Consider the following 21,704-nt stretch of genomic DNA (forward strand, 5'->3'; position numbering starts at 1 on the left):
AAGAATGATTATATAAAATCAGAATAAAGTTAAACAAACTCACTTTTTAAGGGTTGCATTGGCTGCTGATTTTCATTGCATCTTTTAATTAGCAGTGAATTCTGCCACCCTTTTGCCCTTTTGTTTATGAAATCTTGTGATTTAAATGTAGTTTATCACTATTTTCCTTGTGTATTCTGTTATTTAATTTTAGTATAAAACTACATTTGTTTCAGATATGAGCTCCTCTATTATTTAAAGCCATTTTTGATATAACTGCCATTTGTACATATACAAACAAGCGCTGTGATGAGATCCTCTGTTCTTCGTGTACTTGTTGCCTTTTTACTTTACACAAAATAAAATAATAGTGACATACATTAATATTATTTTCAAGCTCTGTTTCAGGAGGCCTGGAGGGGGGAACACTCATATTGTAGATTTCTGTGTTTTTTCTATTCGTATTCCTGAATTTTGGGGATGTACCTGCTAAGGTTACACTTACAAGATTATATTTCATCCTGGCTCACAGAGTCTGAAGCCTTATACTGCCCAACTCTTATGTCTGGATCACAAATAAGTGAAACCCATTTCTGTAACCCTAAAATGTGCAGGAGTAGATGAACATGTATATGTGTTTGCTCTTTTTTTTTTTTTTTTAATTTTTAATAATTTTTTTATAATCATTCCATACAAATCAATCAATTTTTACAAAAAATAGGATTGAGATTGATAAAAAAAAGTCGACCCCCACCCAGCATGGCCAACGGGATAAAACTTAAGGCTACGTGTTAGCTCTTTGATAAGTCCAAAGCATTACACAGTCCCTGTGAAACAGATGGCGATTTTATGTAGTTATTTGGAATTTTTTTTGTTAAAAGTGCAACTGCTAATGTAGATTATTTCCCTCTGTATAAAGCAAGAGTAACAACAGCAAGTGCTCTGTGTACGGATCTACAGATAGATTTAAATTGTTGTAACATAAATAGGTGTCAACTGTGTTGTGCTGTATACAGAAAAGTCATCAGGCCAATAAACGAGCTAACCGTTACATTCTCAACTGTGCTGTGGCTTTCAAAATTTTTTGGGGGGGGTCAAAGGCACTACTTGGGGAAGGGTAAAGCAGTACAGCTTGTCTAATGATCATTCAACTTCTTGAAATAAGCAAATGTCAAGGCAAGGGAGAAAGAATATCATCAAACCAAGAATTTTGGGTACAACTGGATCACGGGCTGAGGCTTTAGCTCTTCAGTTGTGTCCAGTTGGAGTGGCTATGAGGTATATGTGGTCCAAAAGTTCTTTAGTTCAGTTAACCCCATCAGTCAAACAAAAAAAATGTAAACCATTGTAATAGGCAGACAGGCATTCGACAGGTGAGCAGTAAGATGTTGTAGTTTTTTTTTTTTTAATCATCTTATTAAATATTTACAAACAATCCTAATAAATATGTGTACAGTATATTAATATATGTGTATACAAATAAGCTAAATCTATGTGTTAACTAATCTTTGTATAAATAAAGCAACAATTGCATGTGTAATTAGAATTATATTTGCTGCAGAGTACACAATAGCTGTTAAAGGGAGATCCATCCTGGTGGGCCTCTGGGCCAGGGGTGTCAAACTCCGTTCCAGAAGCGCTGCAGGGCCTGTGTATTTTCATTACAATGTAAGTTAGGTTTTGCTGTGAATGAAACATGCTCTTTAATTCTGAACCTTTTCAGACCTCTTATTCTCCAACTTCAGACATTAGTAATATTGTAGGTGTTGCTTTTGTGAGAGCATTGTTAAAATTTTGGTGAACCAGAACAAGTGAGCACGTTTATTTAGAAATACTTTCTTGAAAGGCATTTTGTAGTAAAGTTGTTAACATTTTTGTGGGCAACAGACAATTTCTCTTGTTTCTTTACAAATAGATTATTAAAACAGATACGACATACAGAATTAATATACAAAGCTGCAAAGTTAGCTGGTTATCACCTGCTTCTCTAGTTATTTGTATCTCACTGTTGAGATCTTAATCTTAACAAGTGAATAAATATTAAGGCTGTGTGTATAATCTGTCAGTGACAGTTACTGGCTCTGTCCAGGATGTTACAGGATGTCAAAGAAATAGATACAACCAAAGAGAAACATTAAAATTAGATAAGAATACTAATGAATAAATAACATATAAAAATAAATAGTATTCATATAAAAATATCTTATTAGTAGAAAAGTAGAGCCTTACATATAGAATATTTTTATTTATTTATTTATTTACTGTATTTATTTTTCAATTCTCTAAATATAAGTCTGATGTTAAGGTCTGATGGTTGGAAAGGACAGGGAAAAAATAAAAACTCCAGAAGGTAAAGTAAACTTCGCACACTAACATTTTTCCAGTCTTTTTTTTGTTTCTGGTTCCACAGTAATCGAGTGTTTCCTGTATTGTGTACGCCTGACGTTGGCTTTCTTCAATTCTATAAATCTACTAGTGATTTGACTTCCAGTCACCTTCCTGTTGACTTGTTATTAAAAAATGTAAGGAGTGACATACTTTTCATAATATGATGTAAACTGCACTACGAACATGCCTCAGGGCCTCTGTTTCTATGTGAAGTGCAAAAGAAGAGGGTTCTTTTTTTTTTTTTTAAACTGATTATGTTTTTCACTGAAACTAGGCCTTCTGTTGACCGTGTTATTTGTGTAAGGTCTATACATGCTGAGTTGTGTGTGTATTGCCAGATGGATGACAGATAAGTGTCAGTGTTAGGCTAATTTGAGCACTGTCGGGTTCACATGAGTACACACGGACTGTCAGGCTTAGGTGAGTCACGCTCACGTGGGCTTCATGAGATCATCCTCTGAGGAAATACTTACCATGAGTTAGGTAACAGGGTCAAGACTATGTTTTACACAGGATTCATCATCCTAAAATACAAGATCTGTTGTCACTGAGGACTTCTGAAATTTTAAGATGAGAGCAGAATATCCAGCAAAACTCAAAGTTCTAACTAATAAAAACTATATCTGCAACACAAATTTAACCTTATTTAGCCAAATATTTAAAAAGTACAACCAACATATCAGGCGTTTTGTCTGGAGCTAAACATTGTATCCTTCTATTTTGTCACCTGCTTATCTATTTCAGAGTCACAAGGAGCTGTGGCCGATCCCAGCAAAGCAAGATGGAGCTACAGTCCATCACCCAAAAGTGTAATACTATAAATTATAGTCATAGTTTTTAGGACAAATTGTAGGAGTGTTAATTGAAAAAGAAAAAAACAATTTAGTAAAGTTTCTTGTGAAATTGGCATCAGACAGTAGATGGAAGAAATGAACACATAAAATGTGTAGTGGACTTTGTTGTTTTCTCCCAGTTGTTTAGGACTTGCTTTACATTTGACTTGGAGCTTATTGTCCACAGTTTGTTTGCCTTTTTTTACTTCTGTTTGCCTCCACTTAATAGACTGAGCTCAGCTGGTTATTTCTTTTCAACGGTTTTGTTGTCCCCCTAGCTATTCGTACAAATACCAAGATGCGTTCCATCTGCAATATTTGCCTTTTGAGATGAACGTATTTTTTAAATGAATCATTTTCTTTTACAAATGCAATGTGCTAATATGACATGTTTGCAAAACTAAAGAAGACAGGCAGCTGTGTCAACATGGCATCTAGAAATAAACAAAAATGTTAACACACGCTGATGGAAACTCACAGACAGTACATCTACCATTCATAGGTCTAGAAAAGGACATTTGCTTTTAGTTTAATCCCTAGCTGAACACACATAGCTGAACAGTAGTGAGAACATTTCATAAAGTTTTTATATAATTTATATGATTAAAAACCTTTGTTTACACCAATATCAACTAAATAAAACACAAAAAAATGGAACTTTAGGGAATTCTTTTTTTAAAAAACTGGATTTTATTGTACAGGACCACAACATTTTATGATGTACCACCCTGGAATCAGTTTTCTTTCTTGCTTCCGTCTGTCAGGCACCATTGTACCAAGTTTAGATGCCATATTGCATAACATTGCAAAATTATACAGTGTCCCCCTTTTTGCAAATATTTAGTGTTTGAACCTAAAGTCTTCATATTCCATATCACTAGCATTCTGTAACTTTTCTTGAACTTCCTCGACCGTATGTTTTCTTTTTTTGAAGAAGACGACTTTTATTTCCCTAGCGCACATGTGAAGTCTTGTTGTGCATCATCCAACATGTCAACTATCACGTGTAGTACAAGTGTCCAATCACAGACAACTGTACATCATCGGAAAGGTCTGAAACTAGGCTATCCAATAGGAATGGGTCTTTCACAGTATGTGGCTCAGTGTAGGTGAGATCTTTGCTAAAATCAGATTCACTCAGCTGTGATGTGCTGCTCACCTTGGCATACAAGTGTGCAAATCACATATTTTAATAATGAAAGAGAGCACACAACACTGAAACTTATGATTTATTTAGACAAAGTAAAAATAGCATTATTGCTTTTGATTGAGTTGTGGGTTTATTGCAGCGTACACAAACATCTTTGATTTACGGCTTGTGCATAAGTAGTTAAACAGTTTAGACTGACAGATTTTACCATTTTGTTGTTGGATTTCCAGTAAAAGATAATTTCTAACTATATTCTCACTATCCAAAAGATATTCACCACCATTTTTAAAATCATCAGTAAATGTATCTTAACATGAATGTAAAGTTATGTAATAGCAGATGCAGTTTAGTCTGACTCAACCATACTTTTTCTTCAAAAATACACCTCTGGAATCTATTGGAAATGTTGTCATTGCCAATATTGTAATTTACCTTTTATCGACATTTACTTAGAAGCCTAATGAAGTGTATTACACTGACTTGGCTCAGTATTGGTGTCTCTTGGGTTACCTTGGCTTGTTTTCAGCACTGGATTGAAGCCAGGCTGACATTGATTAAAGACTCCACTGAAAAAGACTGTAGTCATGTTTTACATGTGCATTCCACTCTAAGTGAAAATAATAGTACACAAGACTTTGATAATGTCTGCTAGCAGACCATTTGAATCTGATTTAATTAATGTTTCATTCAAATAACTATATAGTGAAATACTTGTAAGTTATGAATGTTATTCATAAGCAAACATTTACTTTGGTGCCATTCCCTAAGGTAGGAGCTGTAAGACTGCACACATATGCTTATTTTTTATATGATTAATCTGATTTGGTAAACTTGCAGATGCTAGAAAGCAAACTTGATGGAGGTCAGAGGCAACTTGAAAGTTAGTTGAAATTTATCAATTTTAAGCACATGTCCATTTAAAAGTTGCTGATCATATTTACAGACACAGTCAAAACAAAATATCATGAAAAAAAAATACACAAATGGAATATAAAATGCAAAAATAACAAGAAATACAGGTCCAGGGATCTATTTTCTGAACCATTTATTCTGATTTAGAGTCACACAGATCTAACGTCTATAAAGATGTAAGCCACATTCACAAGGCTATGCATCTTTGCCATGTAGACATGTATTAGTAAGCTTGAGTACTGGGTGAAAGCGTGTGCTTTACAGGGCACTAAGAAGAGAAAGACTGCAGGAAAATCTCCATAACATAGTCAACCACCATGAATGCCTCGTATTAAGAAACAACCTGAACAGCGGCTCCAACTAGAGTACCTATTGTATACTGCAGTCATAAGTCTTCACTGTTAATTGAAATGCTGAGTCTGACTACATGTACATGTTTTTCTCCTCTCATTTTACTAAACATTTCGTGTGTAATACTTTTCTTTTCTGAAATCATGATACAGTTCAAAATATAATCAGTATGTTTTATATGAATAAAACCTGCACATATAAGCATAACTCTTATTTCTGTGTATTCCTGAAACCAAAATGACGAATGCAGTGCAAACTACTGTATAATGTATTTTTGAAACAGGACAAATTCAGGATATGTCAGAGTAGTGAAAAGCTTAACATTTAATCACAGATTGAGGTGGAGAGATCTGATCCACCTGAAGTTTTGATTCTGTCATGCAGTGGATTTACTCTTCATCCAGCTTTGCTTCTTGCCATGTGCCTAATGCTGCCAGGACACACTCCAACACCTTTGGTCCTGAACAGCATTAAGCAGGTTTAACCCTGTAGTGATGGACTGTTTTATTTTAAGAGCATTTAACCATGGACTATTTTAGTCTATTAGCATATATAAATTTAACCACTTCTTATTTATGTTTGTAATCTATTTAAGGGGTAATTCCACGACAAATCATCACGCTTTTGGATCTCACCGTCACAGATTTTAACAAAACTTGGCATGCTAACTTGGTCATATGAGTAATCCATGGAAATAATATTACACGTGTCTTGGATCAAAATTAAGGGAGATTTAAGCTAACAAAATTTGAACTTTGGGATGATATTATGACTTTAACTGGCTATATCTCCTTAAATGTAACTTGCACAGCAATGGTTCCCATATTGTTTTAAAGCTCTTTTCCAACTCTATATTTTGCATAAATACTATGCTATCTTCAAAATGGAAAATTACCATATTATGAGTGATGTTAATATTAAAATTTGAATGGCGAAAAAACCTAGATTTTTAAATTTTCTCACTAAACCTAACTTATAATGTCATGAACATCTACAGGAAATTTGGTCTTTGGTTATTGAGTCGTCGCTAAGCTATCATTACATATAGGTGGCAACTTAAAGGTGGCATCACATGGTTTCATATCACTAACGGGCCTTTTTCATGGCAACCATATTGACATGAAATAGTTGAGGTTGGGAGCATGCACTGATACCATAAACCACCACACAACGAACCACCTCAGGATCCCAAAAGAGGACCCGAGAGCAGACATGCAATGGGTGACACCTCAGTACCACACTAGTTTGGATAAAGTGGAACAGTGTGAGGTTTAATCCTGCCACCAACCCCATGATTTCCCAGCAGTTTGGAAAACCTGCTTTCTGGGCTTGGATGTTGGTTAAAGTCATACACAGGACAGAGCAACTGCAGGTTTATTAAATAGTATATACATATATATACATATAGTGTGGTTCAAAATTATTCAATCCCCTTGAAAGTCATCATTGGATTTGTTTGCCATAAAAATACATTTGCAAAGTAAAAATAAACCATTTTCTGTAGATATTTACCTGAAGACGTTAGTGTTTGCAAAAGTATTTAAACGTCTGCGCTTTGGAAGGTTTACACAAAGCACTAATTAATCGCAAACAACACAAAGGTGATAGTCATTTGTGCATAATCAAACATACTTGTGAGTCCTTTATATCTCTCTGAACGTGAAAAGCCCCTTTTGCAAGGCCCATAGTTTTTGTTAAACAATCAGTACAAAAATAAAGACAAAGCATCATTCTGCTGATGTGAGAAACAAAGTCATTGAAATGCACAAGGCAGGAAATGGCTACAAAAAAGAATGGAACAGATAACAGAAATAAATAGAAGAGTATGAATGTCCCGTTAAGCACTGTTGGATCCATCATCAGAAAGTGGACGGCTCATCATAGCACCTGGACTCTTACTAGTACAGGCCGTCCCCTAAAATTGAACATCAGAGCAAGACGTCGTTTAGTGAGAGAGGCTACTAAAATCGCAACTGTCACTCTCAAAAGTCTGCAATTCTCTTTGGCTGAAATTGGATTGAAGATGCATGGGTCCACAATTTCAAGAGCTTTCCAGAAAGCAGGTTTGTACAGATGAGGAGCAAAGAAGAGGCCATTCCTTAAAAAGGTCACATAAAAGCGTGTATGGCATTTCTTACAAAGCATACAAAAGACACAGTTAAGATGTGGGAGTAGGTTTTATGGTCAGATGAGATCAAAACAGACCTTTTTGAGCAGACTTCAAAAGAGGTATATGTGGCATAAAACTAACACTGTCCATGTCTCATGATACACAATACCTAGGGTGAAATATGGTGGTGGCAGCATCATGTTTCTCATCAAACGTATAAAATATGTTGTTATTTTTTTCACCAGCTATTCATTCTCTCAAGCTGAGTCGTAGTCATGTAGACTGGCACTGTGTGGATGAAGTCTACCTTTACAGTGATGCCACCACCTCAAAAATCGCTCGCACAGTTACCCAGAAACTTGGATTTTCCAAAGGTAAGTTCTTATTACAAAAGACAGCATTCACCTAGCATACTTCTTTTGGAGATAAAGTTATAAATTGTGGTAAACCTTTATTTCAGATATCATCATTTTTGGTTGTAAAAGTAGGTTTTTTTTTCTACTTGGCTCCATATCCTTACAATAAGGCTTAAAATGTATGTTTTATTTATTGTAATGAATAGCATGCTGTGCTTATCCACCCCAGTTCAATTCTATTGGTCTTTATATCGGGCCATAACTAACTATGGTGTAGTCCTCACCAAGTCCTATGTTTAGATAAATCTAACATCAAGTGAAATAACATATTTTACTTTGTCATTATTTATTTTGAGAAAAAATAAGGAATACTTGTGAAGTAAATACAACTGCTGATTAAGTGGATTTTAGATTCGCCTTTAGCATAAATAACTGGGAAGTAGTTATTTCTGTATAATTTTTATTATTACTTCTTATTTGGCTGATGCCTTTATCTAAGGTGACTTACAACATTTGAGATATACAGTGGGTACAGAAAGTATTCAGACTCCCTTCAATTTTTCACTCTTTGTTATATTGCAGCCATTTGCTAAAATCATTTAAATTATTTTTTTCCCTCATTAATGTACACACAGCACCCCATATTGACAGACAAAAAGAATTTTTGAAATTGTTGCAGATTTATTAAAAAGAAAAACTTAAATATCACATGGTCCTAAGTATTCAGACCCTTTGCTCAATATTTAGTAGAAGCACCCTTTTGAGCTAATACAGCCATGAGTCTTCTTGGGAAAGATGCAACAAGTTTTTCACACCTGGATTTGGGGATCCTCTGCCATTCCTCCTTGCAGATCCTCTCCAGTTCTTTTAGGTTGGATGGTAAGCGTTGGTGGACAGCCATTTTTAGGTCTCTCCAGAGATGCTCAATTGGGTTTAAGTCAGGGCTCCGGCTGGGCCATTCAAGAACAGTCACAGAGTTGTTGTGAAGCCACTCCTTCATTATTTTAGCTGTGTGCTTAGGGTCATTGTCTTGTTGGAAGGTAAACCTTCGGCCCAGTCTGAGGTCCTTAGCACTCTGGAGAAGGTTTTTGTCCAGGATATCCCTGTACTTGGCCGCATTCATCTTTCCCTTGATTGCAACCAGTTGTCCTGTCCCTGCAGCTAAAAACACCCCCACAGCATGATGCTGCCACCGCCATGCTTCACTGTGGGGACTGTATTGGACAAGTGATGAGCAGTGCCTGGTTGTCTCCACACATACCGCTTAGAATTAAGGCCAAAAAGTTCTGTCTTGGTCTCATCAGACCAGAGAATCTTATTTCTCAGCATCTCAGAGTCCTTCAGGTGTCTTTTAGCAAACTCCAAGATAGAACTTGGTTTATTAGATCCCCAAATCCAGGTGTGGAAAAACTTGTTGCATCTTTCCCAAGAAGACTCATGGCTGTATTAGCTCAAAAGGGTGCTTCTACTAAATACTGAGCAAAGGGTCTGAATACTTAGGACAATGTGATATTTAAGTTTTTCTTTTTTAATAAATCTGCAACAATTTCAAAAATTCTTTTTTGTCTGTCAATATGGGGTGCTGTGTGTACATTAATGAGGGAAAAAATTAATTTAAATGATTTTAGCAAATGGCTGCAATATAACAAAGAGTGAAAAATAGAAGGAGGTCTGAATACTTTCCGTACCCACTGTAATTGGTTACATTTCTTTTGTTTTTCTTTAGGAGTACTGGCAGATGAAATGACTTGCTTATGGTCACACAGTGTCAGTAGTGAGATTTGAACCCACAACCTCAGTCTGAAGTCCAAAAACTTAACCAATATGCCAACATTGCCTGTACCATTAGTCTTTTACATGGCATCAGGAGAATTTTATTCAAATAATCCTCACAGGGTCTTCAGACATCTGAGGCCATTCTTTTATGTGCAGATCTCTTAACATCCCACCACAATATATTAATGGAGTTAAAGTCTGTAATATGACTTGTAATATGCTATGACAAAACCTTGATTCTTTTCTTTTTTTAGCCATTCTGTTGTGATTTGCTTAATTTTCTTCTGGAATACACATTATAAAGTGGAGTTGACATATTGATGGCAAGCCATCCAGATTGTTTGGCTGCAGAATAAAACTAAATCATTATCCCATCAACACCATCATGCTTGATGACTGATATGCTGTTCTTGAGATGATATGAGTTATGCATTACTACTTAACAAATTCACTTTGATTTCCTTTGTCAAGAGGACATCATTAAAGATGTCAGATGTCTTGTAGGTTGTTCGTATGCATCTGTTAGGGCGCCCACATCTGAAAAGAACTGCAACTATCTCTGTTCTCCATGTGTAAATGATTATTTTTAATGTCAAAAGATGGGCTACAAATACCTATACCTTGGGAACAGCCTTCATATCTTTCTCAGACCGACAAGCAGCAAGAATTAATTCTCAAATATTACAACCAATGTCTTTGTTTCCTTGACATGGTGTTGTCATAAGTCTTAATAAGGCCAAAAGTGCTTTTTATCCAGAAGTGTTAGCAATTTCTGATCTTCAGTTAATGAAGTGCATTTGATTAGTAGATCCTAGCTTACTTCATAGTGGATATGAAAGCCCTAAAGGTATACTATGTGTTTGCTTGTTTTTGTTGAATACATATTGACAAATTAAAATCTGTTGCACAGTCAAGTATCAGTGTCCATCCCACTCTTTACTGTCACCCAACTAGAATTGCATCTGACCTCTGCCCTTCACAACAAGTATAGTGAATTCATAAGGTGGCTCCAGGTAACTTTTCCAGCCAGAATGTGAGCAGTCTATGTGGGTCACCTGGCCAACAGGCATTCACTTGTGAACACTACTGCTAGGCCTGGCTCCAGAAGTTGATCCTTGTATGCATGTTCCATATGAAGTAGTTAGGATATCTGCTGGGCGCCTGCAATGGGAGGTGAACATGGCTTGCTCCACTGGGATTAAAGATCACAATTCAGATCCAGCAAATACTGGAGAGCTTTTATTTCTGTTGTCCTTTAGACGTCTGGAGAAAATCACTAGTGATTGTGAGGCCTAGTTAGTCCTGCTCAGCATAGTGATACCACCTCCTTAACGAAGAATAGCAGAAAGAAGATGATGATGAAGAAATTACTTTTTACCTGAGGTTATCTAATTTTAGAACTTGGTGGACCATATGTAATCAAATTAAAAAGAAAATAACCACTTATTACATTCCTTACTCCTCAGTCCCAGAAGCTGCATAAAACATTTGAATTTTACCAAACATAATTCAGAGTCATTTCAGAGTTCAAACCTTTTCAGAGGTTTTTAATGAGAGAGCAATCTTTGACAATAATTTATCGTAATTAAATTTTGTTCTTTAGCATCTAGTAGTGGGACACGGCTCCATCGTGGCTATGTGGAGGAAGCCTCTCTGGAAGATAAGCACCCTCAGGCCACACACATTGTCTTTGTTGTCCACGGCATTGGACAGAAGATGGACCAGGGCCGAATCATTAAGAATACAGGAATGTGAGTGTATAGACACCTTTAATATGGTCTGCATGCATCTTTAATTTTAATGTTCAGATATTACAAACACGACAATCTGATATTCTGTTTTAGAATACAGTATATGAAAAGAATAGGGCATCTAAGTGGTGTTCTGGTGTTATTTTCATTACTCTAGCATGAAAACACTCATGTTCTTTTGACAACTGTATCTTTTTGACTTTATGTTAATGTTGTTAACTTAAAATGTTTTGCCTTGTTTATTTGTAGCATTTTTGCATGTAAGCTCAGCAACGATTCAATGAAAAGCAGTGAATCTTAAAATGAAGGTCTTAGAACACTTTCTTTCAACCTTGTGCTTATTTCCAGTTCTGGTTCTCCTGTTCATTTATGGAAGAGCTAGCAAGAATTCTGCTGTCTTTAGTGTAATTACCATTCAGTTTTGTCCATCCATGGCTTGGCCTGTCCAGTCTGTGTTTGATGGCTTCTTATAATCAATGACGGTTGCTACCGAAAATCTCTTGCAAAGACTTTATTGGTCATCTGTCACTTTCTATAGTGCACTTTTACAGTGGACTTCTACTTCTTCATAACTAGCTACATTGTACAGATATCAATAACTGTGACAAAACAGATACACTGTAAGATGTTTAATGCTTTTAAGTTGTATAAAAATAGATTTTTTGTTGTTTTCTATGGATGGTCTTGTTTCATATCACATTTTAAAGGTGTATGTTTGGTAAACTTAAATTGACTTGATCAATTTTTGCACTCTAGAGAGAAAGTAGGACCAGCATTTAGATGCCAGAAATTAAGCAAAATAAGACAGGAGCATTGGCTGTATAAAATGCTGCCAGTTATGTATGGATATGTTTATGTATACAGTGGATGTAAAAGGTCTACTCGCCCCTGACAAAAATCACAGATTTTGTGTAATAAAAAGATGAAACCAAGAGAACTCCTGCCAGAACTTACTCCATCTTTATTGCAAAATTGTAATCTCTACAAAGAAGGTGAAAACAAATCAGAAACTGTTTAGTGAAAAAATGAAAGAAAATCCTCCACAAACCTGGTTGCATTAGTGTGCACAGCCTCTAAACCAGGGGTTCTCAACGTCGGTCCTGGGGACTCCCTGTCGCTGCAGGTTTTTGTTCCAACCAGCTTCTGTTTTTAATTGAACTCCTGGGCTAATTAAGTTAACTGATATTTCCCAAGTTCTGTGTTTAAGGAACAATATATTAATTAGAAAACAAAGTTTGCTAAAAAAAAATATTAAAATGTACCAAGAAGTTATATAGGAATAATGTATTTTGTTTCTTTTTAACAGTATTTTCATCTTGATTTTCATTTCACTTTTCTAGGTGTTCTAATTGTTTAATTAATCCATTATTTACTACTTACTAGGTCTGACTCTAAAGTAGCTGCAGCCTTTGATTATTCAGTGTTGTTTGCCTGGGTGTCTGATCTGCTCGTTTTAAGTTGTCATTATTAAGATACAATGAAAGGGGAACTACTGCATAGAGAAAGGGCAAAATATAATGAAATCAACAAAAGAGAGTTAAGCATTTAAATCTATAGCAAAAGCAGAAATATTTATAAATGTCATATAAATGTAAAAATCATGCTGCTATGCTTTTCTGAATGTCGAATAAAAGAAAAAACAAATACCAGCTAATTAAATGAGATCAGTGCTATAAGGTGTTGTCACTTATTAGGACTCTGGTTGGAACAAAAACCTGCAGCCACAGGGGGTCCCCAGGACCGACGTTGAGAACCCCTGCTCTAAACTAAAGTATCTTTTGATTTTATTACAGCACTCAGTCTTTATGTGTATCACTTTGGCAAATCTGGATTTGATGATTTTTGCACACTCCTCTATGCAAAACAATTCCAGATCTGTCAACTTACAAGGGCATCTCTTGTGCACAGCTCTGTTCACCCCACAGATTTTCATTTTGATGGAGGTCTGGGCTCTGGCTGGCCCACTCCAGAACTTTGATCCTCCTTTGATGAAGCCATTGCTTTGTTGATTTTGATGTATGCTTTTGGTTGTTTTCATGCTGAAAGTAGAAGTTCCTCTTCATCTTTCTTCGGCTCCCTAGAGGATATTTGAATGTTTTGTGCCAAAATAGACTGATACTTATGATGCCATCCACCTTGACTAAAGCCCCACTTCCAGCTGAAGAAAAGCAACCCCAAAACATAATGCTGCCTCCACCATGCTTCCCGGTGGTTATGGTGTCATTTTGATGATGTGCTGTTATTTTTGCACTAACCATACCTTTTGAAATTATGGCCAAAAAGTTCAACCTTGGTCTCATCAGACCATAATATATTTTTGCACATGGTTGTAAATGATTGGGTGTACCTTTATGCAAAGTTTTGGTGGACTTGGATATGTTTCTATTTGTGAGAAAAGGCTTTCGTCTTGCTACCTTACCTCCCAACCCAGACATATGAAGAATGTTGTCACATGTAGGGAACAACCAGTAGTTGCCTGGAAATCCCGCAGATCCTTTAAAATTGCTCTGGGGTGCTGGTGGACTCCCTGACCAATTTTGTCCTTCTCTTCACATCAATCTTGGTATATTTTCTCCACATGTTGATGACTGTCTCCACCGTGCTCCATGGGATGTTTAATGCTTTGGATACTTCTTTGTTGCCCTGTCTTCACTGATACCTTTCAAAGGTGAGATCCTGTTCATGTTTTAGAAGCAAGTCTTTGTGGACCATGGCTTTTGGAGTATGTTGCAACCAAGAGGATATCAGAATAATCCTATACAGAAACAGCCAAACTTTCCTTGAGCTCAAACAGAGCCACTTTAATTGATGTCAGGTGTATACTAACTACTATCTGAGATGAGACTCATTATGATTGGTTGATTCTGAACATAGCCACATCCTTGATTATTAAAGGGTCTGCACACTAATGCAACCAACCAGCTTTTTGGAGGATTTTTGTTTCCTTTTTTCACAAAATCGTTTCTGATTTGCTTTCACGTTCTTTTTATAGATTGCAATTTTGCAATAAAGATGAAATAAGTTCTGTCAGTATTTATCTTGGTTTCATTTTTTATTACGCAAAATCTGCTATTTTGGCAGGGGTTTGTAGACTTTATTTATCCTTTGTATGTAAAAACCAGATACAGGGCTCATATTGAATCTGGATTGAGTCAGGTAAAGTTTAATTGTTTTGTTCCAACCAGGGCTACGTTTTGACAGGTCTACTTTAATAGTGTGACATTTAAGTAAATGTTTTATAGAGGACAAGCAGGCACATCTGGCTTTCTCGGGACAGCTACAGATCAGTAGTATAAACTGAAATTTTCTGATTTGGTAGTATTTAATCTGAATTAAGAATTGTGTAAGTGTACATTTTTTATATAGGCAGTTCCATGTTCATGACAAACAGTATTTTAATATTTTCTGCATTATAAGATGCAGGGACTGGTCGGCAGTATTCTTCAGAAATGTGTGCCATTTACAGCACCTTCAAAGAGTGCTTTATGGTGTTTTTTTTTTAAAACTGGTGAATGCAGTGTTAGCTTTTGTTCACTTATACAGTATTAGAGCCCCTGTAGGCCAGTTTTGATTCTTTTGTTCATATAACATTGTCCCAGAAGTCTTGAGGATTTCCCTGGTGCATTCTGACAAGCACTCTTGGTCATATTAGTAGTACTGGATTATGGTTTGCTTTTTTGCCAGTGCCTTTCTAATGGTAAGGTATTGAACACTGAACTTAGGTGACAGAAGCAAGGCTGTGAATCTCTAAACTTTGTTCTTTGGTTCTTTTGGAATTCATTGAAAGTTAACACCATGTCTTTGGAGACATTTCACAACTACTCCCACACACTATCCTCATAGGGACAGTATGGCTCAGACTATGGATAGAAGAAACTCAGAGTTAAAGAAATGTCTTTGTGTTCCTCTAGGGACTGATGGACAGCAGCATTTGATTATGGGCTGATGTGCATTTAGAGCCTATGTCCTGGTGACCGTGGTATTATGGTAGTTAGATTTGTGTTTGTCAGAGCTGACTATAATGAGGCCTTATTGTTAGCCAAATTATTCAGTTATTCCTATCTTTTGAGTTTTATCAATGAACTCCGCACAAGTGAAACATGTTACAAATAGCAGGTTGTTTGTTTGGCAAGATATGACAGTATGCTTGAATTAAAATTTGTTTGAACAGCCTGAAGCACACATATCAGGTTCTTTTTACTGTTTAACTATTTGTCTTGCTAAAATAGGAGCTTTGTTGCCTACGTTGAGAGCTCTTGTTTTACAGACAGTATCATTTGCATAGTTTCCTGTGCATTACCTGAGAAATCCAAAATGTCATGGTTGTGATAATAGAATTTAGTGAAATGAAAACAAGAAAGCTTTACAAAAGGATACAGTGGCTTGCAAAAGTATTCGGCCCCCTTGAACTTTTCCACATTTTGTCACATTACAGCCACAAACATGAATCGATTTTATTGGAATTCCGCGTGAAAGACCAATACAAAGTGGTGTACACGTGAGAAGTGGAACGAAAATCATACATGATTCCAAACATTTTTTACAAATAAATAACTGAAAAGTGGGGTGTGCGTATTTATTCAGCCCCCTGAGTCAATACTTTGTAGAACCACCTTTTGCTGCAATTACAGCTGCCAGTCTTTTAGGGTATGTCTCTACCAGCTTTGCACATCTAGAGACTGAAATCCTTGCCCATTCTTCTTTGCAAAACAGCTCCAGCTCAGTCAGATTAGATGGACAGCGTTTGTGAACAGCAGTTTTCAGATCTTGCCACAGATTCTCGATTGGGTTTAGATCTGGACTTTGACTGGGCCATTCTAACACATGGATATGTTTTGTTTTAAACCATTCCATTGTTGCCCTGGCTTTATGTTTAGGGTCGTTGTCCTGCTGGAAGGTGAACCTCCGCCCCAGTCTCAAGTCTTTTGCAGACTCCAAGAGGTTTTCTTCCAAGATTGCCCTGTATTTGGCTCCATCCATCTTCCCATCAACTCTGACCAGCTTCCCTGTCCCTGCTGAAGAGAAGCACCCCCAGAGCATGCTGCTGCCACCACCATATTTGACAGTGGGGATGGTGTGTTCAGAGTGATGTGCAGTGTTAGTTTTCCGCCACACATAGCGTGTTGCATTTTGGCCAAAAAGTTCCATTTTGGTCTCATCTGACCAGAGCACCTTCTTCCACATGTTTGCTGTGTCCCCCACATGGCTTGTGGCAAACTGCAAACGGGACTTCTTATGGTTTTCTGTTAACAATGGCTTTCTTCTTGCCACTCTTCCATAAAGGCCAACTTTGTGCAGTGCACGACTAATAGTTGTCCTATGGACAGATTCCCCCACCTGAGCTGTAGATCTCTGCAGCTCATCCAGAGTCACCATGGGCCTCTTGGCTGCATTTCTGATCAGCGCTCTTCTTGTTCGGCCTGTGAGTTTAGGTGGACGGCCTTGTCTTGGTAGGTTTACAGTTGTGCCATACTCCTTCCATTTCTGAATGATCGCTTGAACAGTGCTCCGTGGGACGTTCAAGGCTTTGGAAATCTTTTTGTAGCCTAAGCCTGCTTTAAATTTCTCAATAACTTTATCCCTGACCTGTCTGGTTTGTTCTTTGGACTTCATGGTGTTGTTGCTCCCAATATTCTCTTAGACAACCTCTGAGGCCGTCACAGAACAGCTGTATTTGTACTGACATTAGATTACACACAGGTGCATTCTATTTAGTCATTAGCACTCATCAGGCAATGTCTATGGGCAACGGACTGCACTCAGACCAAAGGGGGCTGAATAATTACACACACCCCACTTTGCAGTTATTTAATTGTAAAAAAATGTTTGGAATCATGTATGATTTTCGTTCCACTTCTCACGTGTAAACCACTTTGTATTGGTCTTTCACGTGGAATTCCAATAAAATTGATTCATGTTTGTGGCTGTAATGTGACAAAATGTGGAAAAGTTCAAGGGGCCGAATACTTTTGCAAGCCACTGTATATATAACATTTTCCAGCTTTTTTATTTCAAACTTGAGTTTAGATAGATAGATTAGATAGATACTTTATTAATCCCAGTTTACTACATATATTAATGATTCACTTAAGAAATGCAAGGGATGAATAGATCAATATACATATAAATGACTCATCCTGAGGTATGTTGATGGATATCACAAAGACAGAACACGCTGGAAATTGCAAAATTTACCACTGTCTGGCCTTTCCTCTGTCCTGTTCTACCTTGGTACTCCGATCAGCAACTGGCAGCCCTTTCAGTATGTACTTGTTCATTTTATATTTTCAAATTATTTGTTTTTATTATGTTCATTGATTTTTCTTGGAATTTGCTTACATCCTTTGCAGTTGTTGAACCAGTAAATAATATAAAAAAAATCACCAGTCTCATGTGACTTGTTAATAACATCTATCTATCTATCTATCTATCTATCTATCTATCTATCTATCTATCTATCTATCTATCTATCTATCTATCTATCTATCTATCTATCTATCTATCTATCTATCTATCTATCTATCTATCTATCTATCTATCTATCTATCTATCTATCTATCTATCTATCTATCTAATGCATGCTTTGGTTTTACATAATATGCTGCCATAATAAGATACCTTCCTTTTGTGCTACAATTTAAAATGTACACATAAGAAAAATAAAATAAATGTAACATGAGTAAAAGTGCAGTAAACTGGAGCATTAGCATTCTTGTATTTTAATTTGAATATAACTAGTTAGCTAAAAAAATCTCTGAAAACGGCAAACAGTGATGTTTTTCTAAGATTGTAATAGGACCACAAATAGTTGTTATTACAAGGATTTTAGAAAGATTTGTTTAAAACATATGCTGTTTATGATATAACACTATGAGAGAACTTGTTCCAAATCTTAACTATTCACCTTAAAAAAGGGTATTAACAGAAGCAAAATGATTTTAATAATCCATCCATTTTCAGAACCCAATTATATCACATAGTCTAAAGGACACTGGAATATGTCTGGTTAACTCTGGGGCCAGACTTCACCCTGGAAAAAGTATCGGTCCATTATAGAGCACATTTATTTTCAGACTACTCATTACTGGCCAGCTCAGAGTCGCCAGGTAATGTAACTGATCTGAGTGCTTAGAAACAAATAGGAACTCAGAGAGAAAAACATGCAGACTCCACTTAGTCATTTGCCATCTGGGATTTGATCCTGATTTATTGGAATTACGAAGCAGCACTAACCAATGCTCTGCCCTGCTACTTGAACTCTGCCACCTTTATATTTCCAAAGAGTGACAGCTATATTATAAAGTATAAATCACTTTTATACTGCCAGCCTGGCCATCGTGTTTGTAGTTCTGGGTTTAAAACATTTTTATAGTGACCATCTTCGAGCATAGTAAACATTCTTTGTTATTTTTCCTTTCCACTTCATGTTTCTTGTGTTCATGCCATGCCCCAGGCCTCTCCTAAATACATTTTGAAGATTATCGTTTTTTATTTTTTTTTTATGATATGAATTTTTCTTATACCGCAACACCGGTTTAAATTGCCTAAACGACGTTTGGAACGTGGTGCAGCGGGAAACTGTTCAAGTGGGGACCTTTTTCACTGCTACACCGCTAAACACAGATTTGTTGCACTAGGGCTCTTTTTCACTGCTACACCACCAAATAGTGGGCAGTAGCATAGGTATGCCCTGCGGTGAAAATGGACAGAGAGCATTACGAAACTGAACTAAAAGTAAAGTTGAACATGATGAACAGAAGAAGTTTTGCCGAAAAAAAGGAATCCCGTCCGTCACCTGGCGATAACTTTAGTTTTAAAAGATCAGATGTGTAAATACTGTTTCTATACTACTGGATAATACTGCAAGCCAAGTTGTACTTGTTTTATTTGTTTTCAATACAGTGTAATGTACCTGGGTACTGTGTAATAGTGTGGCGACATGTTGACTTTATTCTCGTAATTTGTCATTAAAGTAGACCATCGTAAACTAAACTTCATTGTAAAATGAATATTTAATTTACTAGATTTTCTTAAACCCCGTCATAAGTTATATAGCACATTAAATGCTTTGTGTTAAGTGATTCTTAAACTGACTTCTTCTTGCACTGAGGAGGCACCGGCAGCGATTGCCGCACAGAATACATTCACTTCATGATCTTCCTGCTCTCTGAACATTTAGAATGCTAAGATAAATACTTAATATAATTTTCATGGTGAAATGCATTAAAGCATGCATTAATCATATGGGGTCACGGCGGCTTGCCTGCCTTGCATTTACATGTTTTTCTGGTGGGCTTACTCGGCGTGCTTCAGTTTTCTTTCAAAGTCATGTAGGATGTAGGGTTTTGTTGTGCTATATTGACCCTGCTAGTGTATGCTTTGCTTGTATTCATCCTGCGATGTGCTGGCGACTCGTTCAGAGATGGGCGCAACTCTGAATGGATGGCATAATTAAACATGCACCCAGGGGTGCTGCCGGAAGTATTACCAGGGACACCCGGAGTGCTTCTGGGTGCTCATGCAGCACTTCGGCCACACCAGGAAGTGAAGCAGGAAGTTCATCAGGAGGCACTTGGAGCATATCCGGGTGGGAATAAAAGGGGCTGCCTCCCTCCAGTCATCAGCTGGAGTTGGGTGGAATAGGACGAAGCTTGGAGGAGAGGAGCGGAGGCGACAAAGAGAGAACAGGACTGTTAAAAGGCCTGAACTGGGTTGTGTGCGGGACTTTACCCACTGTAAATATTGTAAATGAATGTGTGGTGAGGTGGACATTGGTGTCTGCCTGTCTGTGTTGAGGCTGATCTTCCACACCTTTTAAAATATTAAATGTTTTTTTAATTATACATCATATGCAAACAAAAAATAGAAACATGCTAAACAAAAGAAATAAAATCTTTTTGTAAATAGACAGTGCAAGGTATGTAAGTTGCCATCATAATAGTTGTTTAATTTTCATGTGACTCTGAGGAGTTCCAAACTAACTCAAACAAATTAAGTTCACTTACTTCACAATATGATGGCTAAACTACAAAGTACCAGAGATCTGCAATTTGAGCTGTAATCTAAAAACAGCCATTTCCAAATTTAGCACAAAATGCTGATTAAAGATGCTCAAAGACATCTCCAAGGCTTCTAGGTTAATATGTATGTATGTTAAGGCCACTGTCATTATCAAGGTAGACAATTTAAGAACATAAGAAGTTTGACAAATGAGAGGAGACTATTCAGTCTATGGCCTCAAGTTCTCAAAGAATATGTGGGTGTGGAGTAAGTATAATGGACAACCAAGTCAAAGAAGGAGCTATTTGACCACATTATCAAACATCATTTTCATCATGTTTTGCACCGTCTTTATGAAAATCGACCCTTTGTTTATATAAAGCATAGTCCTTCAGAATTCTCCCTAATGATAGTGTAGACATTTTACCTATATTGGGAAACTAGATGCAAATGGTAAATTGTTTAAAAGATGATTTGTTCAGGGGAATTTGTGATATTGACCTTGCCATACCAAAAATAAGAACCAGTTTTGATTGAATGGTATTTTCAGGAAAGATAGTTTATGGTATGTAATAATATGGATATACAGTATTGCATTTAAAATGACCCATGTTGTTAAACTTTAGGATTCCAATTCTATGCCCTTTGTTTTTTTTCATTGGATATTCCTTTATGAAAAAGTTTCTTTTTTAACAAAGCCATTCATGTTTGTGTCCTTGTTAATTTTTACACCTGCTGTACAGATACATTCTGTGTCAGAGTTTACATACTTGTAATGATCAACACATGATAAAGTATCATTCCCTAGGTGACCATCAGCGTCTAATAATATCCTAATAGCATCTGCAGTAAAGTTTTACAACATTTCAAGCAATTCAGTAATATGGGAAACATTTCGAGTACTGTACTTATTGTTGGATCAGGAATAATGTTTAACAAGTCAAAATGATGCTAAGATCAAGGGAACAGATGGGATTGGAGAGTCGGTGGACAGACATGCTGAACTATTCCGTTGCAGTATATTAGCTGTTACAAGGTACTTAGTGAGTGAATTAAGTGTACCGGAGGGCACCATAAAACTGTAAAGCAATATTGCAA

The 21,704-nt window shown here is 36.6% G+C and overlaps 1 protein-coding gene across 4 annotated transcripts in view; it reads left to right on the forward strand.

Annotated features, from left to right (window-relative positions):
• The window catches only part of LOC120518538 (phospholipase DDHD1-like), a 148,375-nt gene that overhangs the window by 60,748 nt on the left and 65,923 nt on the right, over nt 1-21,704 (forward strand). For all 4 annotated transcript variants that reach the window (XR_005631252.1, XM_039741383.1, XM_039741382.1 and 1 more), the window contains exons 3-4: nt 7,969-8,097; nt 11,459-11,606. Coding sequence is in view for 3 of the 4 variants with exons in the window: in XM_039741383.1 (XP_039597317.1) it covers nt 7,969-8,097; nt 11,459-11,606 (277 nt within the window). In the remaining variant the exon portion in view is untranslated. The remainder of the gene's footprint in view (nt 1-7,968; nt 8,098-11,458; nt 11,607-21,704) is intronic.

The sequence above is a fragment of the Polypterus senegalus genome, chromosome 18 (genome assembly GCF_016835505.1).
Source record: "Polypterus senegalus isolate Bchr_013 chromosome 18, ASM1683550v1, whole genome shotgun sequence".
Lineage (NCBI taxonomy): Eukaryota > Metazoa > Chordata > Cladistia > Polypteriformes > Polypteridae > Polypterus > Polypterus senegalus.